This window comes from Ambystoma mexicanum, chromosome 14 (genome assembly GCF_040938575.1).
Source record: "Ambystoma mexicanum isolate Mex_15411 chromosome 14, UKY_AmexF1_1, whole genome shotgun sequence".
Lineage (NCBI taxonomy): Eukaryota > Metazoa > Chordata > Amphibia > Caudata > Ambystomatidae > Ambystoma > Ambystoma mexicanum.
In genome coordinates, this window is record NC_090940.1 from 558,563,364 (window position 1) to 558,581,958 (window position 18,595).

The 18,595-nt window shown below is 47.9% G+C and overlaps 1 protein-coding gene across 1 annotated transcript in view; it reads right to left on the reverse strand.

The window, feature by feature from the left end:
- The window catches only part of ADCK1 (aarF domain containing kinase 1), a 1,181,187-nt gene that overhangs the window by 427,332 nt on the left and 735,260 nt on the right, over window positions 1-18,595 (reverse strand). Inside the window, exon 6 of the mRNA XM_069637911.1 lies at window positions 5,067-5,225. Coding sequence (XP_069494012.1) covers window positions 5,067-5,225 — 159 coding nt within the window. The remainder of the gene's footprint in view (window positions 1-5,066; window positions 5,226-18,595) is intronic.

Genomic DNA, 18,595 nt, shown 5'->3' on the forward strand with positions numbered 1-18,595 from the left:
TCTGTCACCAAATGTAATCTCTGCGCATGTAGTTTGGCCCTGGGTTGTGGAGGTACAGCCTGGTCGTGGGGCCTCCCCGACTACTCCCGCAAACAGACTACTGAGACAGACCATATTTAGAAAGCAAGGTTTACAGCTTTTTTTCAGAGAGCTGAGGAGGGAGCTGGTGAGAGGGTCTTTCTTCTTTCTTTTTACGCACTCAAAGCAACCCAACCCCATAAGTGTCCTTAAATAGAGGGTCATCCTTCGTCTAGATATCTCCAGGTTTATTTCAGTTCCAAAAGTCATCAAAATCCTCATTTCATTGGACTGTATACTGTGACAAATCTGGAGACTTCATCCCTTCTTCCCTAGGGGGACCCCACCCCGACTTTGAGGCTAGGGATGTGAGCCCACTCTGCAAAACCGTCCCTAGATTTTGAGAAAGCGGGACCTCAGTGGGAGCGACAACCCATTAGGGGACAAGGACTCCCATTCCCATGGGGAACTCCCTAGACCTGAGGTATTATCTGCCTACATGCGAGTGAGAAATACTGACAAGACCTCTGTGATTGGCTCAAGGTGATACTGAACTTTCCACACACACTTGACAGCCGGTGGTGAGCAATATGCCCCTTTCGAATATCGGAGCAAGAATAAAGGACCAACAACCCTTTATTGGAGGAGGAGAAACCCAACGCTGAGGCAAGACTCAGACGTGACAACGTCATCAAGGGACCGAGTCGCACGGACCAACGGAGCTGGCTGCAGCATGGAAGAAAGCGGACGCCCGAGGTAGATGCCTTCTGCCAGACAAGGACGTGTGCAAGGCCTTAGAGGAAGACGTTGTACAAAGCGAACCAAACCTTGAGGCGTGACCATGTACAAGATGTGGTGGGCCCGGAGCTCGCAGCCAGACGCCGACTCCAGGGATGAAGAGGTGACTGGGTCCTGTGAGGGGTCAGAAATGAGAGGCGGACACAAAGTGGTAGTGTTTTTCAACATCAGACATCTTAATTAAAAGGAAAGGGTTGGATAAAGGCCTATCTGTCCATATCCTAAAAATAGTTTCCCATGCTAGCAAACTAAAACTAAAGATCAGTCTGGCCCGTTGTCAAAATTATAAAGACTGTCCTTGTGTTCCAAAACATTACTCTGACCCTCACACTAAATAAAACAACTAAGAGTGTAAAGAAAGTTGTCTCTGATGCAAGCTTGGTGAAAAGTGTTAAAAAAAACAAATAGATCAATTTAACAAAATAATCCTTAGATTTAGAGGGGTATTTCTCCCTTCCCATGAATGTCTCTGGTATAATGGCAAAAGTGTTCCTTTCAAACAATGGCCCCTTAAAGTTGGCAAAATGTGTGTCCTTCAAATAATGGCTCCTTAAAAATGGCAAAGTGTCTCCTTCACACAACCACTTCTCAAGGATGACAATAGTGTCTCTTTAAAGCATCCATTTCCTAATAACAAAAGGTCTCTTTTCAATTAACCACTTCTTAGGGATGGCAAAAGTGTTTTTCAAGCCTATATTTCCTTAAGGGTGTTACAATAGTTTCGTTAGATGACAAAAGTCATTTCTCAATATGATAATAGTGTCTCTTTTAAAAAATAACATCTTTTGGAGAAACTCCTGGTATACTCTCCTGCCAGGCATCTTCTCCTCAATTGACCACTGCCTGATGCACTTCTTTCACCGGGGCTTCTCTTTAATTTTCCCACTGTCTTTCAGTATATGACAGTTGTATTCCTTTACTGTATATACTTTCTTGGCTTAAGGTATTACTTGTCCCAACTTTCCCCACATTGACATTTCATACATGGAGACTTGTTCGAGTTAGACCTTCTTACTCCTTCGGTAGTAGCCATCTGATTATGATAATACTTGTTCTAACTTTCACCATACTGATATCTTGTATATGGAGGTGTGTTCAAGTTTGGTCTTTTAATTCCTTCATTAAAATTCATTGGCTTGCAGCAACACTTGCTCCACTGTTCCACATATTGATATCTGACATAAGAGAACTTGGGAAAATTCTGTCTTTGTTTCCTGCTTTTTCAAAATTCATCATAAGTTCTTAAAACTTCATATGGCGCTCGAAAATGCCCGGTGCCCCCAACATCTCTGGTAAGACTCACCCGTGTCTGGCACTGCCACTGCCACTGACCAGTATCACGTTGCTGCAATGAAGCTTTCACCTCGGGATGGTGTCTTCTGTGATGCAGAACTCCTTTCAGCTCCACTACTTGACTGCGTTGCTGGTAGCCTGTTCGCTGCTGCCGGCTCCCCTGTGGTCCCCTGCCACTGCCTGCGGCTTCCTCCATGGACCAGCACCTCTCTGGTGAGCACTGCCGGCAAGCGGCAACTTGGGAACACCTGTTCCCACCAGCGTGATCCTTTCTCGCACCTCTGTGTCACAACAAACCGATGGTCGTTATGGAGCAGATGGAAGCATGGACGTTGGTTGTTCCATTACGTTTTTCGAAGGCTGTGAGCAACTCTCTAGTGTTTCCTCCAAGATGGCGGCTGTGTCCAGCTGCATTTATTCAGACCAAGCTGGAGCAACTCACGTTGCAACCCGTTTCTTCCTGTATTGCTCTGTCCTTATTGCATGCCTTTTTCCTCCCTTGCCGCTACCTACCTTATTCTGCCCTGGTGCCAACTTTGTTATTGAAGCTGCCTTGCCTGCCTTTTAGGCTCCTCTCCTACCACAACCCTTTTTTGAGCTGTTCTCTTTATTGGAAATCAGACCGCTTACATCCTGGACCATCTCTCCTTCGATTTACTGCAGTCTCCAAGGATCCTTATGACTGTTCCATCCTAAGAGGGTTTTTCTGCCTTGTTGGCTTTTCCCTCTACAGGGGCGTTTCCCCTCCTAGTCACCACTTTTCTCCCATCCGGAACATCTTGGGAGAGAGAGTGGCAGCGGGCAGGGACGGTCCTCATCTCTTCATAGGCAAACTCAGGGACATGACTCAAGAAAAGCAAAGCATGGGAAGATCCCACCCCCATTCAGATTTGGATGCAGAATCAACAGGTGAGACTATGCCTTCTCGTGTGGCTTTGTTTCCTTCTGACTCCGTTCGGCTTCTCTCTCTTCAGTAAAAGGGGACACCATTTTTAAATGTTCCACATAGTTGAGCCTCTTCAGAACAACTAGCCTGTGTATTCAGTTCAGTGTTTCTTCTGCTACACATGAACTCCTTTCTGCTCTTCCTCGCCCCAAAACACAAGGTTTTATGGGAGTTGGAGTCCATACGAATTATAGGACTTTTGGTGTGATTTTGTTTGGGAATTTTACTTAGCACAAAACCATCAGAGACAGGAGATGTTGTATGTGTATCTACATATGAGGTGTGAATGTAATGCCGCCTAGAATGTTTGGCAAAATGGGTTTCTATAACTGAAGGTATTTGTATAATGACAACATGCCATCAGGAATTTAGGAATGCTAAGATCTTCTTCACATGGAAGAGACGAATACTGCGTCTCTCCTAATAGAGTCAACACATCTCACTGACAGCCATCTCCTCCCATGTGATTCTCCCTCACAATACCACCCCCAGGGCCAGGATCAGGTAGCGGCTGCTGCCCATGGGCCACATGGGAGGAGACCTCAGCCTGGGGATCAGTGATGACGCCACAGGATTCGTTGGAGTCCTCCGGTCTCAGACCGAGAGCCAACAAGATCTCTCTTAAGAGATAGAGATGAGATGAGCAGAACACGAAGACCGCTAGCATCCAGTGTGGAAGAGTGGCAAGCTGTGGAGAACGCTAGTGCCGTTTATCAGATGGACCCTCACTGGAGCAAGCACCACAAAACAGCAGGTACGCGGGTTGTCCAGGTCAGAGGGCGGAGAAGAGAGAACATGCTGGGACGAGGGAAGGACTACATCAGCCCCAACCAAGTGTCACACGGGCCTAAGTGAAGAGAGAGCATGAGACAAGGAAAAGGGTTACAGAAGCCTGTGAATCCTGAGCAGCATAAACCTCAAGATGGGTCACAGGACCCAAGAAAACTAAGTGGTAGGGTCAGTTCAGTGGATAGGTTTGGACCGAGGACTATTTGTATCTTTTGAACTATAACTGAGCACCTTAGTTTGGTTTGGTTAGGAAGGGAACTCCCTTTTAGTAGTATGGTAAGTGAGGTGTTTTCTATTAATTTAAATAAAACTACATTCAAACATTTCCTCTGGTCGGAGTCCTTCTTCTGCCTTGACAGAATACATATCTGGGCATTAGTGTGATGGCCAAAAGAGTTTATTAAAAAAGTTAAACTATGTGTAGTGCTCATAACAAAAGTACGAGGGGTGATAGGGAGCAGCATGTCAAGTGCAGGAGTCGCTAATTTGTGGTCAAGTAAACCTTTCTAACAAATCGCATGGTTCAATTTCCACATTATTTGTACATATGGGAATCAACAACTGGGACTAAAGACATAAATAAGGCAGAGTCTCATCTTAATCCAGGATGATAAGGACTGCTTCGGACCCAGTGCTGAACACACTTCCACAATCTACCCAGATGTCACGTGACCTAGATCATGTTCGCATGGACATCTAACATTGGTGGACCTTAAAGGCCACTGTCCGTGAACCGGATCGGGGTTGTTTGACCGAAGTCAAAATGTTCGCTGTGGAATTGACCGTAGTCGATTCCGCCGCATATCTGTTTGACCTTCGGTGAAACAACCAAAATCCCTGCGCTGCAATCAGTCTCATAATAATCCCCCCTCCCCTACTTAACTTCTTGCTGGGTCGTCAAATGGTTCTTCTACAGCCCTGCAGCATCAGTTCCGTCCATCTAATGTGGGTCGGAGCTGAAGCTGCAGGGTCCCTTTTTCTTTTTTGTTTTTTTCTTGTTTTGATTCCCCTGCTTCCAATGTCAAGGAAGCGGGTGTCTCCCCTGCAACCATTGAACCCCAATATACCGAACATGGGGTGAGGGGGACACCCTGCAACCCCTGCTCCTCATGTTCAGTATTTTGGGCTCCGAACTAATGATACTGACCGAATTTCAGTCAACACGTCCATGCAGACATTATTATTTGATCAAATTGGGCATTACCCCCAGAACCTACAGTACCTTCAGATACTTGAAACGATGCAGCATCTGGGCCATTTTCTCTGCATTACGGCCTTCGTTCAGAAAGTCCAGCTCCAGAGGCAGGTTCTTCTTGGCTTCATCCACTAGCCACATGAATTCAAAATCTGGGAATATCTTCTTTACTATCCGGAGGAGAAACTGGAAGGCAAAGAAAAGTTACTAGCATCATAAGATCCAGGATTTGTGGCTCAAGCACAGTTCCAAATAGACTGATTGAATGGCAGTCAGCAAAACAGCAAAGCAGACATCCACGGGACAGGACGGTACAAATCTAACACACCTAGATTCCTTTGCCCCAAGGAGCACAGAGCAGAAACCCCCATCATTTTTCTACCTTTGCTTAACATGGTCTTCTATGGGAAGGGCATGCCGGGCGACATATGATGACAACAGTATACAATGGATCACAACATCTTCTGCCTATTTTAGAGTCTTCTCACGGATAGCCACATAAGCTTTGACAACCTTCTCACGCCACAGTGAGAACATATCGCAGCACGGAGCAGACGCATATTGATACAGTTTCAGCAGGTCAGCAGTATCTAGTCCAGAATATATTTCTCGCAGGACTGAGGCCATGCCTGGTCCACATAATGTTGCTAATCCACACAGTAGCCATTGCGCTGAACAAATCAGTACTCTAAATCTCGCTTGTCTGAATCAGAATAGAACTACATAAGAAGGGAGCGGCATTCGAAGCGGTTGGCTTCGGCACAATCACATACAGTTAGGTCTATTCGAGGCAAAGCAACACAGTAACAAGCACTAGCCAAGCTTTGCATTACAATTAAGGCTTAGAGATCATCAAAGGTATAGCAGTACATTTCACATTTCCACAAGTGTGTGAAAACAAGGATCAATGCAATCAAATCTGAGATCTTTCCAGGGATCCTGATCTGGCACTGCTCACCTACAAGGCAAAGGTGGGTCCCAGCCATACATCTAAACAGATACACTTGTTAGCCTGCAAAGCTGACCTGCCGGCCCACTGATTATTCTGTGTAATGAATATATCTTAGTGCCTTGTATAGTAAGAGTTTTCCATACTGTGCAGTCACCAAAACAATGGTCTAAATGCATAAGACAACAGTGGTAGATTGACCTTAACCTGTGAGAGAATACAAAAAGGCAGCAGAGATGGGGGCAAAGGGGCTACACGATAGTTAGACACGACCGAGAAGGTGCTAGAGGTGGCGGCATCGCTATAATCTCCAAAACAAGCCTTTCACTCAGATTAGTACCCACCCAATCGATTCTATCTTGTGAGACCCCATCTGCCAAACTTCAACTAAATAATAATCAAACACTTATCATTCACCTTTTATATAGACCCCCTGGCCCTCTAGGCACCTTTGAAGAGGATCTCCATAACTTACTCACAAATAACCTGAAACCTTGTTCTCAATCAATCCTTCTTGGGGACTTTAATTTAGGTCTCCATGACACCACAGATACCAATGCTACATTGGTAGCCAACACTATTCATGCACTTGGCCTAACTCAAAGAGTTGACAAGCCAATGCACCTGAAGGGAAGAACATTAGACTGGATAGCTGATTGCAACTGTACAGCCACTATTTCATCTATAATGCCCTTACCCTGGACATACCATTCCCTGGTGTCCTTTAACCTAGCTACTGCCAGACCTAACCTACTAGTGCCACCTTGCCTAACCAGAAATAAAAAATGTATCACTGTAGAGAAAGTGATCCCAGCTATATTACCGACCCTTAACGCTCTATCAGCTAATCTAAACCCTAGCATCCGAGTGCAAGAATTTAATACTATCATGCTCACTACACTAGATAAAGTGGCTCCTCTCAAACCTAGACCAAGCAAACTGAAAGCTCATCTAAACAAATGGTTTACTCCACAGCTAAGAGATTTACGCGTTCTGAAAAGAAAGAGCGAAACCACCTGGAGGCTCTGCCCATCAGTCGATAACAAAGCTAAACTATCCACTCTCCTCACTTTACAAAAAAGAAGTTTGCCGGGCAAAACGTAACTCATATGATGACCGTATAGCTAAATCTAATTCCAGCATGAAAGAGCTCTTTTCCATTCTAAAGGAACTCAAGTCTCCCATCGCCATTCAGGACATCTGTACCAAGGACAAACCTTGGTGCACGGATATCCAGCAAGCCTTAGCAAATAAAATGATCACACTCCAAAATAAAATCCAGCAAAAAAAAGAAGTACTTAAAATTCAGGATTCGCCTAAAATGCCTCACACCAATAACCCACTGGCGCACAGCAATACCTTCCAGTTCTCCAAAAGGACCACTTTGGAAGTAGAAAAAGTTATCATGTCGCTTAAACCATCAAATTGTAAAGGTGACATTTGTACAGCACAGCTAATAAAAGGCGCTGCCAGAGAATTATCTCCCTTTATCACTAAATTGATTAACACCTCCTTCGCCTCAGGCACCATCCCTGCCAACCTTAAACAGTCCTGGGTACTCCCCCTCCTTAAAAAACAGACATTAGATCCCCTCATCCCTACTAATTACCGCCCTATTACTACGGTACCGTTTCTTCTCAAGATTCTGGACAAAGCCGCATACAACCAAATTCAAAAGCACCTAGAATTACATAACCCATTAGGCGAAGGACAATCCGGCTTCCGTCCCCTACACGGAACAGAAACTGCCCTCATTGACTTGAAATCTCAAATTGATGAGCTGAGAGACAAAGGGAGAACAGTACTCCTACTACTCCTGGACATCTCAGCTGCCTTTGATTTGGTGAATCACAAAGTCCTCTGCAGTCACCTGGACTCCACCGCCCATTTCTCCTCGCAAGCCATTGGATGGATCAAGTCATTCTTGAGCGAGAGAACAATGAGAGTCTTCTCCCACTCAGCAGTGGCAGATCCCACCCCTATCTCATGTGGTGTTCCCCAGGGTTCTTGTGTATCCCCAACTCTATACAATATCTTCACCAAGCCCCTGTTTGATGATCTGAACCATCTTGGTATCACCTACACTAATTCTGCAGATGATACACAGATCCTCCTCATGCTTTCTGGGGATCATGCAAAAGACACAGAATTGGTGAACAAGGTATACCTTATCATCCAAGCATGGAAGGCCACTCACAGCCTTTGTCTAAACGATAAGACAGAGTTGATTATCCTGGGTACCCAAGCCAATATCAAAAAACTAGGTCAGGAATTCACCTCATTCAACATAGATGGGAACATCATCCAAGTATCCAAGGATGTAAAAACCCTGGGATTCTATCTTGATTCTACCCTATCACTTGATAAACAGCTAAAATCCCTTGCCTCCTCCACGGCCTACACGTGCAAACTGATAAGAGCCGGTAAACCATTCCTTTCCAATAAGAGTTGGCTAATTCTGGCCAGAGCCTTAATTCTCTCCAGAATTGATTATTGTAATGCTCTATACTCTGGAGCTAATAAAAAAATAACCCAAAGACTACAAACATTACAAAATAATGCCCCGAGAGCAGCACTAGGCATTAATAAAAGATCCCATATCTCTTCCGCCAGACGCCACCACAACTGGTTGAACACGGACAACAAAATAAAACTCAAGATGCTATCCCTGACCCACAAAGCCCTTAATAACTCTGCCCCTAGTTACCTGACTGACAAATTCCACAGGAGAACATCTCTTAGACTAACCAGAGTTGTCAACACTAATTGCTTGACAATACCGAACTTTAGACTCACTATTGGAGGAAATAGCTTCCCGGTAAAGGCTGCTAAAACTTGGAACTCACTACCACAAGACCTTAGAGCGGACCTGCCCTACCTTTGTTTCAGGAAAAAAAAAGTCATTCAATTCCTTACCTCGACTGACCTCAGTTGACCAGTGTTACCTACCTTCTACTGGTATTAATCAATAGACCTTTACTCTATACAGCTGTAATTCTGATTGACCTACTTGAACCTGTATATTCTGTAATTATTTGTGTGACCTTATTGTATTTTCTAATGTACATTTTGCTATGATGTAACCTTTTAATTTTCGCATTTTCTTGCCATTGCGCCCTGCTACCCCTGGGTCTGGCGCGCACAAAAAATGAATAAAACAAACAAATAAACAAACAAACAAACATGGGAATGAATCTTTGTACAGCTAAAAAAAAGGGGATGGAGGTTAGGATGCTGCTTGCCATAGTCTGCATTCCTGTAGAGCCATTATAGAACGATCAAAACATAGTGCAGATCACAAAAGGGCAAATGACTAATGGTCCAGCAAACAAGAATATACCCGTGGGAGTAGTTTCTAGTACTTATACAGAAGCTCACAAATGAGTGGGTGGTTGTGTGATGGTCTTGGCATGTGCTCAAGTGTGCCCTTGAAGCATGATAGGTTATTTATAACGCGCTTAATACCCAGAGGTTTCTAAGCGCAGACCCGGGGATCGAACCTGTGTTGCTCCATGTCATCTTGCTTCCAAGGCGAGCACGTTGCCGCTGAGCTATCCTGTATGTCTGTTGATGGTTACAGTAACACGACAGACGCCAAAGAGATAAGGCTGGGATTTCTGAGCCGACTGCCATAAAGTGCCACCCCCTTGAGTGGACTGTGTGCAAGCGGAATAAGGTGTGCTCACAGTGAAAGAGACATCAGGCTTGTGGGCCACATCTCTGAGTGCCCTTCTTGCATGGCCACCTACTGAAGGAAGAGCGCAGTGGGAAAGAACAGTCTAATATACTGATGATACATTAGGCCTCATTACAAGGTTGACGGTCCAGATACAACGGTACCAGTAAGCCTACCGGTACCGTTGTATCTGGACCGGAAAACTCAGAGTTGTGCCACGGGTGCCTTTCATTCCGCCAGGTGTCACCTGGCGGAATGAAAGGCACCCGTGAGCACAGCAAGCCTGTAGCACCGGTACGGTAGTGAATCATGCCGGTGCTACAGGCATTCCCATTCGCATTGAGCCGTATGGGCTCAAATTGGAATAGGGATTTACCAGCTCCAGCACTCACGAAAGGGCTACCCTGGTAATTGCCCATTTGCGGGTGCCGGATTTTCTTGCAGATTTGTATGTAGTCTTGCTTTTACCTTGTAATGAGGCTTCTTGTCTTAGAGTGCAGTCGCTGCACAGATCGGGTACCTGCAGAGGGGGCTGTGTGGGTTACACCACTGTCAAATCAAAAGGTCATGGCACACTTCTAATTTGTAGTGATTCATGCCACAGTAAGGCCACAAGGTGAGAATTGAGAGGTAGTCTTAAAGGTAAGCAGCAGAGCGCCCACCCTACTGCACAAGAGGCCCCTCAGCCCCTAATGGTCACACATTGGCAGTTCTGTAGTGCAGATAGGCTTTCATCATCCCCATTTTAAATGTATCAAAGCTACAAGTTCCAGAATTCCAAAAAAAAGCTAGAGCTGGATGGCCTTCTCACACATGGCATGAGGAAACTTGAGACCTCAGTAAAGTCTGAGGCATCAAGAGTCCCAAACACATTTTTTTAAAAAACATTTTATTTATTATAGCACACAGGCAGAGCACATGCATATGTATACTTCACATTGCTACACTATTTTACATCATACACAGTTATTTTCCCTCAGAACCCAAACTTTCATTTTCGGCTTTATCTAACAAGTATTGTTTGTATCTTGCCTATATATTTCTAGGTTTGGATGGGGGCCGCACCATGTCTATATATAGTTCTTTTGTATCTTTTGTGCATATCATATCCCTATCCCAGTCCGCCTTGGGTGGCGGGATTGCACTCTTCCACCTCATCAATATTGCTCTCTTAGCTATTAAAAGGCCCAGATTTAACAATTTTCTCCATATCGGGTTCATTTTCCCCACCACTCCAAGCAAACATCCCCGGGGACCATTCCAACGGTTGATTTGCCATCTCGTCCAGTGCTTCACACACCCCGTCCCAGTAGTCCTTCAGCTTTATGCATGTCCAGAGCATATGGTATATATTTGTGTCTTCTTCATTACACCTCGGGCACGTTCCCAGGGCTTCTGGGTAAATCCGTTTGAGTTTTGCCAGGGTATAATGCGTCCTATTTATTATTTTATAGTGGATTAGTTTGTACCTAGAATTGCACGAAATCTGTTTAGTTAGCTCGCAGATTTGGGACCATTCCGCATCCTCAATTTGTTGTCCCAGATCGTGTTCCCATTTGTTCCTGGCTGCGTGTATATCTGCTGGGCGTGTCTGTACTATAATTTTATACAATGCTGAAGCTGTGATTATCTGTGTTGCCCCGGTGAATATATACCCAAGTCCCATATTGATCTCTGGTTCATTCGGAAATGTGGGGTAGTCCTTAATTATGGCATTACTTACAGACACATATTGCTGGTTACGTTTATTTGTGTTTCCCAGTATATCTTTTATATCATCCCACTGGACAAAGCGCTTATTTAAGAAAAGCTGCCCCTATTGAGCCACGCCCCGAGCACTCCAGTGTCTGGCCACTTCCATCTAAGTTGAAAGGTGTTTGGGGGTCTCCCCAAAGTGGCATACTTGATTGGTATAGCCTGTTCGTACCAAATATATCCGCTATTTTAGCCCATGACGTGGTTGTTACCTTAGTGGGGTCTATGGTGTTATAGTGCTTGGGGATTGGTCTAAACAACTTGTGCAGTGATGCAATTGCCTCCTGTTCCTTCCAGGCAGGCGGTGGAGTCCCCGGGTTGAGGAATTGTGTAGCCCACTGGGCAGCATGATGTGCCTGTTCCTCAAGATAATATAATTCCAGATCCGGTGCCATCAACCCACCCCTCGGGTATGTGTCAGTTAGTGTTTTCCAGCTTAGTCTAGGACGTCCTCCCCAAACAAACTCGACAAAGGCACTGTTCATCTTCGTAAACAGGGCGCGGCCTGGCCAAACCAGTACAGTGCTGAATAGATAGAATAGTTTCGGTAATATTATTATTTTGATTAGGGCTATTCTTCCCATCAATGAAATGGGAAGGGCACGCCAGCGTTTTATCTTAGTGCATAATGTGACCACCAGAGCACTGTAGTTCAGGACACGGGATAGTTGGGGCGCCCTGGCAATGTGTGCACCTAGGTACAGAATATGTGTCGGACTCCAGATGAGGCCAAGTAAGTCTTGGGGTTGCGTTGTATTTTCAGTCAGTGGGAATAACTATGACTTATTGGGGTTTTAAGCGTAAACCTGAATATTCTCCAAATCTCTCTACCTCGGCCAGTACCCTGCCTAGTGAGCAATCTGGGTTCTTAAGATACAATAGTATATCATCAGCGTATAGAGTTATAATTTGTGGGTTGCCCTCTAGCAATAGACCATAAGAGATGTAGGGCCTCATTACGACCCTGGCGCTAAGTGAAAAACGATGGCGGTAAATGGTTACCGCCATCGTTTTCCGCCAGGTCCGATCATGACCCGTGACCGTTAACTACGATGCCATTAGCGGCTAACTGCGCCAAGGGTGCACGCACGCGACCGCCCACACCGTACTTAGCGCCATGGCGGAAAGGTACGCAAATGCTGACCCAAGCGGACATGCACCTAACGCCATCACCCAGCCCGTTAAGTACCTTACCGCCATGGTGCTAATAACGCCATCGCGAACCAACCGTAAAGGGCCATGTTAAGTGAATGCAGCTGCCACAGGTGCACAGAAACAGCACAGGTGAAGGCAATACAGACTCAGGAAGTACAAAAAGAGCACACCCCACCCCTTCCCACACCCAGTCACACTCCACAATGATACCAATACGACTAGCAATGTTGGGGCTGGAGGACCTGATAGCAATGCATGTGCTACAACAGCAACAACAACAACAGGCAGCACAGAGGAGACGCAGGAGGAGAAGGAGGGCAAGGCAGGCCCAGCAAGCCCCACCAGCACAGCCAGTGCCACCACGCAGGCAGCCCCCAATCCCACGCATCAGAGCCAATCCATTCAACCTCACTGCTGAGCAGATCCACACCCTGTACCGTTTGGACCGGGACACCACCACCGCCATCGTAGACATGACACACAACGACATCGTCAGCATGATAGAAACTCCAACCGCCATCCCCCCTACTGAAGGTAGTGTCTGTACTCCACTTCCTGGCCACAGGCACCTACCAGCACACAGTGGGGCACCTGCATGGCATTTCACAACCATTATTCTCACGAACACTCATCCAAGTGCTCGATGCCCTCCTCAAGCACACAGACGACCACATCTCATTACCACGGACTGGCCAGGAGATTGCAAACACCAAAGTGGGTTTCCATGCACTAGCCGGCATACCCGGTTGCATTGGTGCCATCCGCTGCACCCATGTGGAATTGGTGGTTCCACGTGCCATGGAGGTACCGTACCGCAACCGGAAACAGTTCCACTCAATCAACGTGCAAATGGTCTGTGACTCCAACAAGATCATCACACATTGTTGTACCCGATTCCCCGGATCAACCCATGATTCTATGGTCCTGAGGAACTCCACAATACCACGCTACATGGAGCGACATGCAGGGCCAAGATCCTGGCTACTCGGTGAGTCCAATGTCATGGAAGTGGGCAGGTGAATGACGTACCGATGCATACTCCACCTGGCTGAAAGGGGGGGGGATGATGCATACTCCACCTGGCTGAAAGGGGGGGGGTGATGCATACTCCACCTGGCTGAAAGGGGCGGGGGATGATGCATACTCCACCTGGCTGAAAGGGGGGGGGGATGATGCATACTCCACCTGGCTGAAAGGGGCGGGGGATGATGCATACTCCACCTGGCTGAAAGGGGGGGGGGTGATGCATACTCCACCTGGCTGAAAGGGGGGGGGAGATGATGCATACTCCACCTGGCTGGAAGGGGGGGGATGATGCATACTCCACCTGGCTGAAAGGGGGGGGGGGATGCATACGCCACCTGGCTGTGAGTAACACAGAGAACGGAGACAGAGGATGGGCACTCACAATGCACACAACCCCTCTGCATACATTGGGTGATGGCATGCAAAACAGGCCATGGGAGCCATGAGCATATACTGGTTGCATTGTGTGAATCAATTAGTGCATGTAGAAGTGAGCCAAAGTAACAGTTGGATGCAAGCCATGGTGGAACATCATGTTCTTGATCAGACAACATGACTGACACATACATTCTCGCCTACATACAGGTGATGCAGGCTATCCCCTGAAGAGGTGGCTCCTTACACCAGTCCGGAACCCGCAGAACCAGCACGAGGAGGACTTCAACCGTGCACATACACGTACTCGTGTGGTCATAGAGCAGACATTCGGCCTATTGAAGGCACGGTTCCGAAGCCTCAGCAGGTCTGGTGGGGCACTCCTGTATGGCCATGAGAAGGTGGCAAAGATCGTCATGGCATGTGTCATGCTACACAATATGTGCGTCAGACGGAATGTGCCCCTGCCCCCTGACGCAGAACTGCAACCACCTGACGATGAGGAGGGTGCAGATGGGGCGGCCCCCCATGTAGGAGGCGATGCACAGGAGGGGCGTGCAATGCGCCAAAGTATCATCGACCACTGCTTCTAGCACACACGGCTGGTGTGTATCACATGGTGACTGCACTTGGGGCACTGTGTGGCTCTGGGACATGCACACTGTGGACTGTACACCAATAAAGCACACATACGCAATGAAAATGTCCACACATTTCTTTTTCGGAAAGAAAAAAGTGTATTCAAACTATGAAACGTCGTGACACACCCCCTCCCACCTCCCCCCTGCACACCCCAACACACCCCCTCCCACCTCACCCCTGCACACCCCAACACACCCCCCCACCTCCCCCCTGCACACCCCAACACACCCCCCCACCTCCCCCCTACACACCCCAACACACCCCCCCACCTCCCCCCTGCACACCCCAACACACACCCCCACCTCCCCCTGCACACCCCAACACACCCCATGTAGGTGTCAACAGATGCCTGTGACAGTGGCCACAGGCTGTTACAAGCCCCCTCTCCCGGCCCCCGGGGCACCCCTGGCTGTGGAGCGCAGGTTACGTCCGGAACGTCGCACGGGGCTGCTCTGTGCAGAACTGGCAGTGGAGGATGTCCCTGCCTGCCCCCGTGCATGCACGTCCTGTAGGGTGTGGGTGAGCTCAGTGAGCGCACGACGCAAGCCGGCAAGTTCAGCACAGATGTCCCTGGACATGGCCTGCATGGCATCCCTCAGGGTGGCAGTGCTCTGCGCTACTTCGGCCCTTAGGGTCTCCGTGGCCTGTTCAATGGTTGCCCTAGCCCCCACACATTCCGCGGCATGCTCAGTCAGCATCGTGGACAATTGCTGCTGCCGTTCTGTGATGTCCTCGAGGGACTGCTGCCCCTGCTGGCCCATGGCCAGTGCTGGTGGTGTGATGGAGGGGCTGCTCCCCTCCTGTGGAGTGAGGACTGGGCATGGGGTGGAAGGCCACTCCTCTACCTCTGTGTGTGATCCTCATGGGGGCTGGCGTCTGAGAAACAGGGGGAATGTAGTAGGTCAGTGGGGCTTCTGACCTCGTGCTCCATGTCTGAGTCTGAACATGCAGCTATTGCAGCTGTCTCACCGATGTTGCTGCTGGCCGCTGACCCGGTGCCTTCTGTGGCAGGCAATGTCGGTAGAGGTGGAGCAGCTGCTGCTGGCCTGCTGCCTACAGGGGTGCTTGCCAGTGGGACGTCCGGTATGCTCGCAGTGGGTCCTGCTTGTTGTGGGGTCTGCCTCACTGCAGCTGAGGTTGAGGGTGCAGGGATGGTATTGATGGCCTTCTTGGCTCTCTTCGTCGCAGGGGTGTCCTGGTCCTCGGGGTGTGAATCTGTGCCTGTGGTGGAGCAAAGGAGGGAGGGCGTTATTGATGGGTCTGCGGACTTTGGAATGACAATGATTGACATTATTCTGGTCAGTAGATGAGGCAGATTTCAGGCAGGGCCATGCAGGTTGTCTCCTTTTAGTGTGGAATGTGGATGCAGGTATGCGGGTGCCAGCAGTGTATACAGGGTGGTGCTCGCATGTGGCTATGGGCAGTGTTGAAATGTGTTGCATTTACACTGTAGGGCAACCTTGTGCTACACATGAATGAACTGCAGTGACTATGGCATGTCTTGTTTGAGGCACCTACCTTCATCGCCTGATGTCGGAGCTCCCCTTTCCATCCCTCCGACGCCTTCAATGGATTCCATGCCAATCGTGGTTGCACAGATCTCCTCCCACGGTTGGAGTTTTAGTGGGGATTCCGACCCTCCACCGGTACCCAGGGCAAGGTTGCGGTTTGCAGAGATGACGGCTCTGACCCGTATGCGTAGGTCATCCCAGCGCTTCCTGCACTGCTGTGGGGTGCGGGGTACGGTCCCCACCGTGCTGACGCGCTCGGCCACCAGGGCCCAGATGGCCTTCTTCTTCGCTATCGCTGTCCTGGTCATTTCCGGGGAGAAAACGACACCTGCGTTGTCTTGCAGGGTCTCCGCAAGCATGCAGAGTTCCTCCCGGCTGAATCTCTCCTGGCACTGGCGGTCACATGCCTTCTTTACAACTTTAGGCATTTTCGGGTACTTGGATGGGTGGGTGATTGGTTGGGACAGGTGTCAGGGTTGGATCTGGTGTTGTTGGGTAGGATGGCAATGGATTGTGTTTTTAAAGATGGCCGACGTGCTGTTTCCATACCGGCGCGATGACGCTATTTCCGGTCCTGCTTTTTACGGCCACCGCAAATTACGGTGGGCGCTAATTACGGTGGCCGCTACTTACGGTGGCGGAAGTGCACCTTGCTCGCTTTACGATGCCGGTAGGGGCCTTTTCCGCCATGGCGTTAATTGCATTACCACCATGGCGTAATGCTTGTGCGCGATGGGTCGTAATGTGGCGCTCTTTACGCCATCGGCCCACGGCGTAAACGCTCATTACGCCATGGCGGTAATGACGGAAGATTACCACCTGGGTCGTAATGAGGCCCCTAGTGTGATCTAAGTATATCTGCCAGGGGTTCTATCACTAGGGCGAACAGTAAGGGTGACAATGGGCAGCCCTGTCGGGTGCCTCCACATAGTTCCAGCTTGTTTGTTAAGTTTCCATTAATTCTAATCCTGGCGTGAGGCATGTATATAATATTTGTATCCATTTTATAAAATTAGGGCCAAACCCGTAGTTCCGCAATACTCCGAATAAAAAGGGCCACGAGACAATGTCGAATGCTTTGGGCATGTCGAGTGATACCGCCACCGCCTGCGTTTCGGGGGGAACTGTAACCAAAATTTTGTGGCATTTTCTGATATTCATTGCTGTGGATCTGCCCTTGATGAACCCAGCGTGGTCATCATGTACCATATAGGGCATCAGTGGTGTAAGTCTAGTTGCTATAATTTTTTTGAAAATCTTGGCGTCCGTGTTTATTAATGACAGTGGCCTATATGAGCCACAATCTTCTGGGGGCTTGCCTGGTTTAGGTAGAAGCGTAATCACTGCCTCTCTGGTGGTTTCAGGGAGTTGACCCTTATTCAAAGCTTCCTCCCATACTGCATATAATCTAGGTGTTAGCAACTGACTGAATTCTTTATAGAATTCTGCCCCAAGGCCATCTGCTCCTGGGGCATTCCCGTTGGGAAGTGTCTTGATCGTCTCCATTATTTCAGTCTCTGTGATCGGGGTTTCTAATGTGTCTCTAGTAGTGTCAGAAAGGAGTGTTGTTGGTATCTGCGAGAGATAATTCTGAATCTCATCCTCCGTAACGTTGCATTGTGGGCAGTATAGGTCTTTGTAGAATGTATAGAATGTCTCTTCCAACTTGCCACGTTCGGTGGTTACCGTGCCATCTGGCATACGTATGCAAGGTATGGTTGATGGGCCTTTTTCCCCTCTCACTGTTCTGGCCAATAGTCTCCCTGGGCGTTCTCCCTACCCGTAGCGGCACGCTGTAGTAGGCTTGTCAAAGTATCAGATCTCTTGATGCGCTGCTTCGGTGTATTCATCTAGTTTAGTTTTTATTTCAGAGCTAAGGTGTGATGATGGATTGTGTGCATACTGAGCTTGCAGTACATTTTATTGTATTTCTAATCGCTCCGGTCTACCCCTGATATCCTTAAGGATTACACTTTCCATGGATATTGAGTTGCCTCTGATGCAAACCTTAAATGCTTGCCATAAAGTGGCCTGACTGGTAACTGAGTTTGCATTTATTTCAAAGTAATCCTGTATTTGCTGTATCATCGTGTTCTTATAGACCAGGTCCTGTAGGGCAGCAGGTTTAAATCTCCATGGAGGTCTATTCCCCACCCCTGCCGGGGATACGCAATGTAAGTTGTATTGGCGAATGATCTGAATACGTCCTAGGGTAGATATGGGACTCAGTAACCCAAGACAGGACTTCGTTGTCTAACAGCCATAAATCTATTCTAGAGTGCATGTCATGCACGGAGGAGTAAAAAGTATATTCAAGCTTAAATGGGTTCAATGTCCTCCATGCATCTTTTAGATTTAAATCTGCCATATGTAGAAGTATTGTTTGTGCTGCCTTGGTTAATGTTCTAGTTTGTGTCGACGTGCGATCAGTGTGTACGTCTAGGATGGTATTAAAATCTCTGCTGCA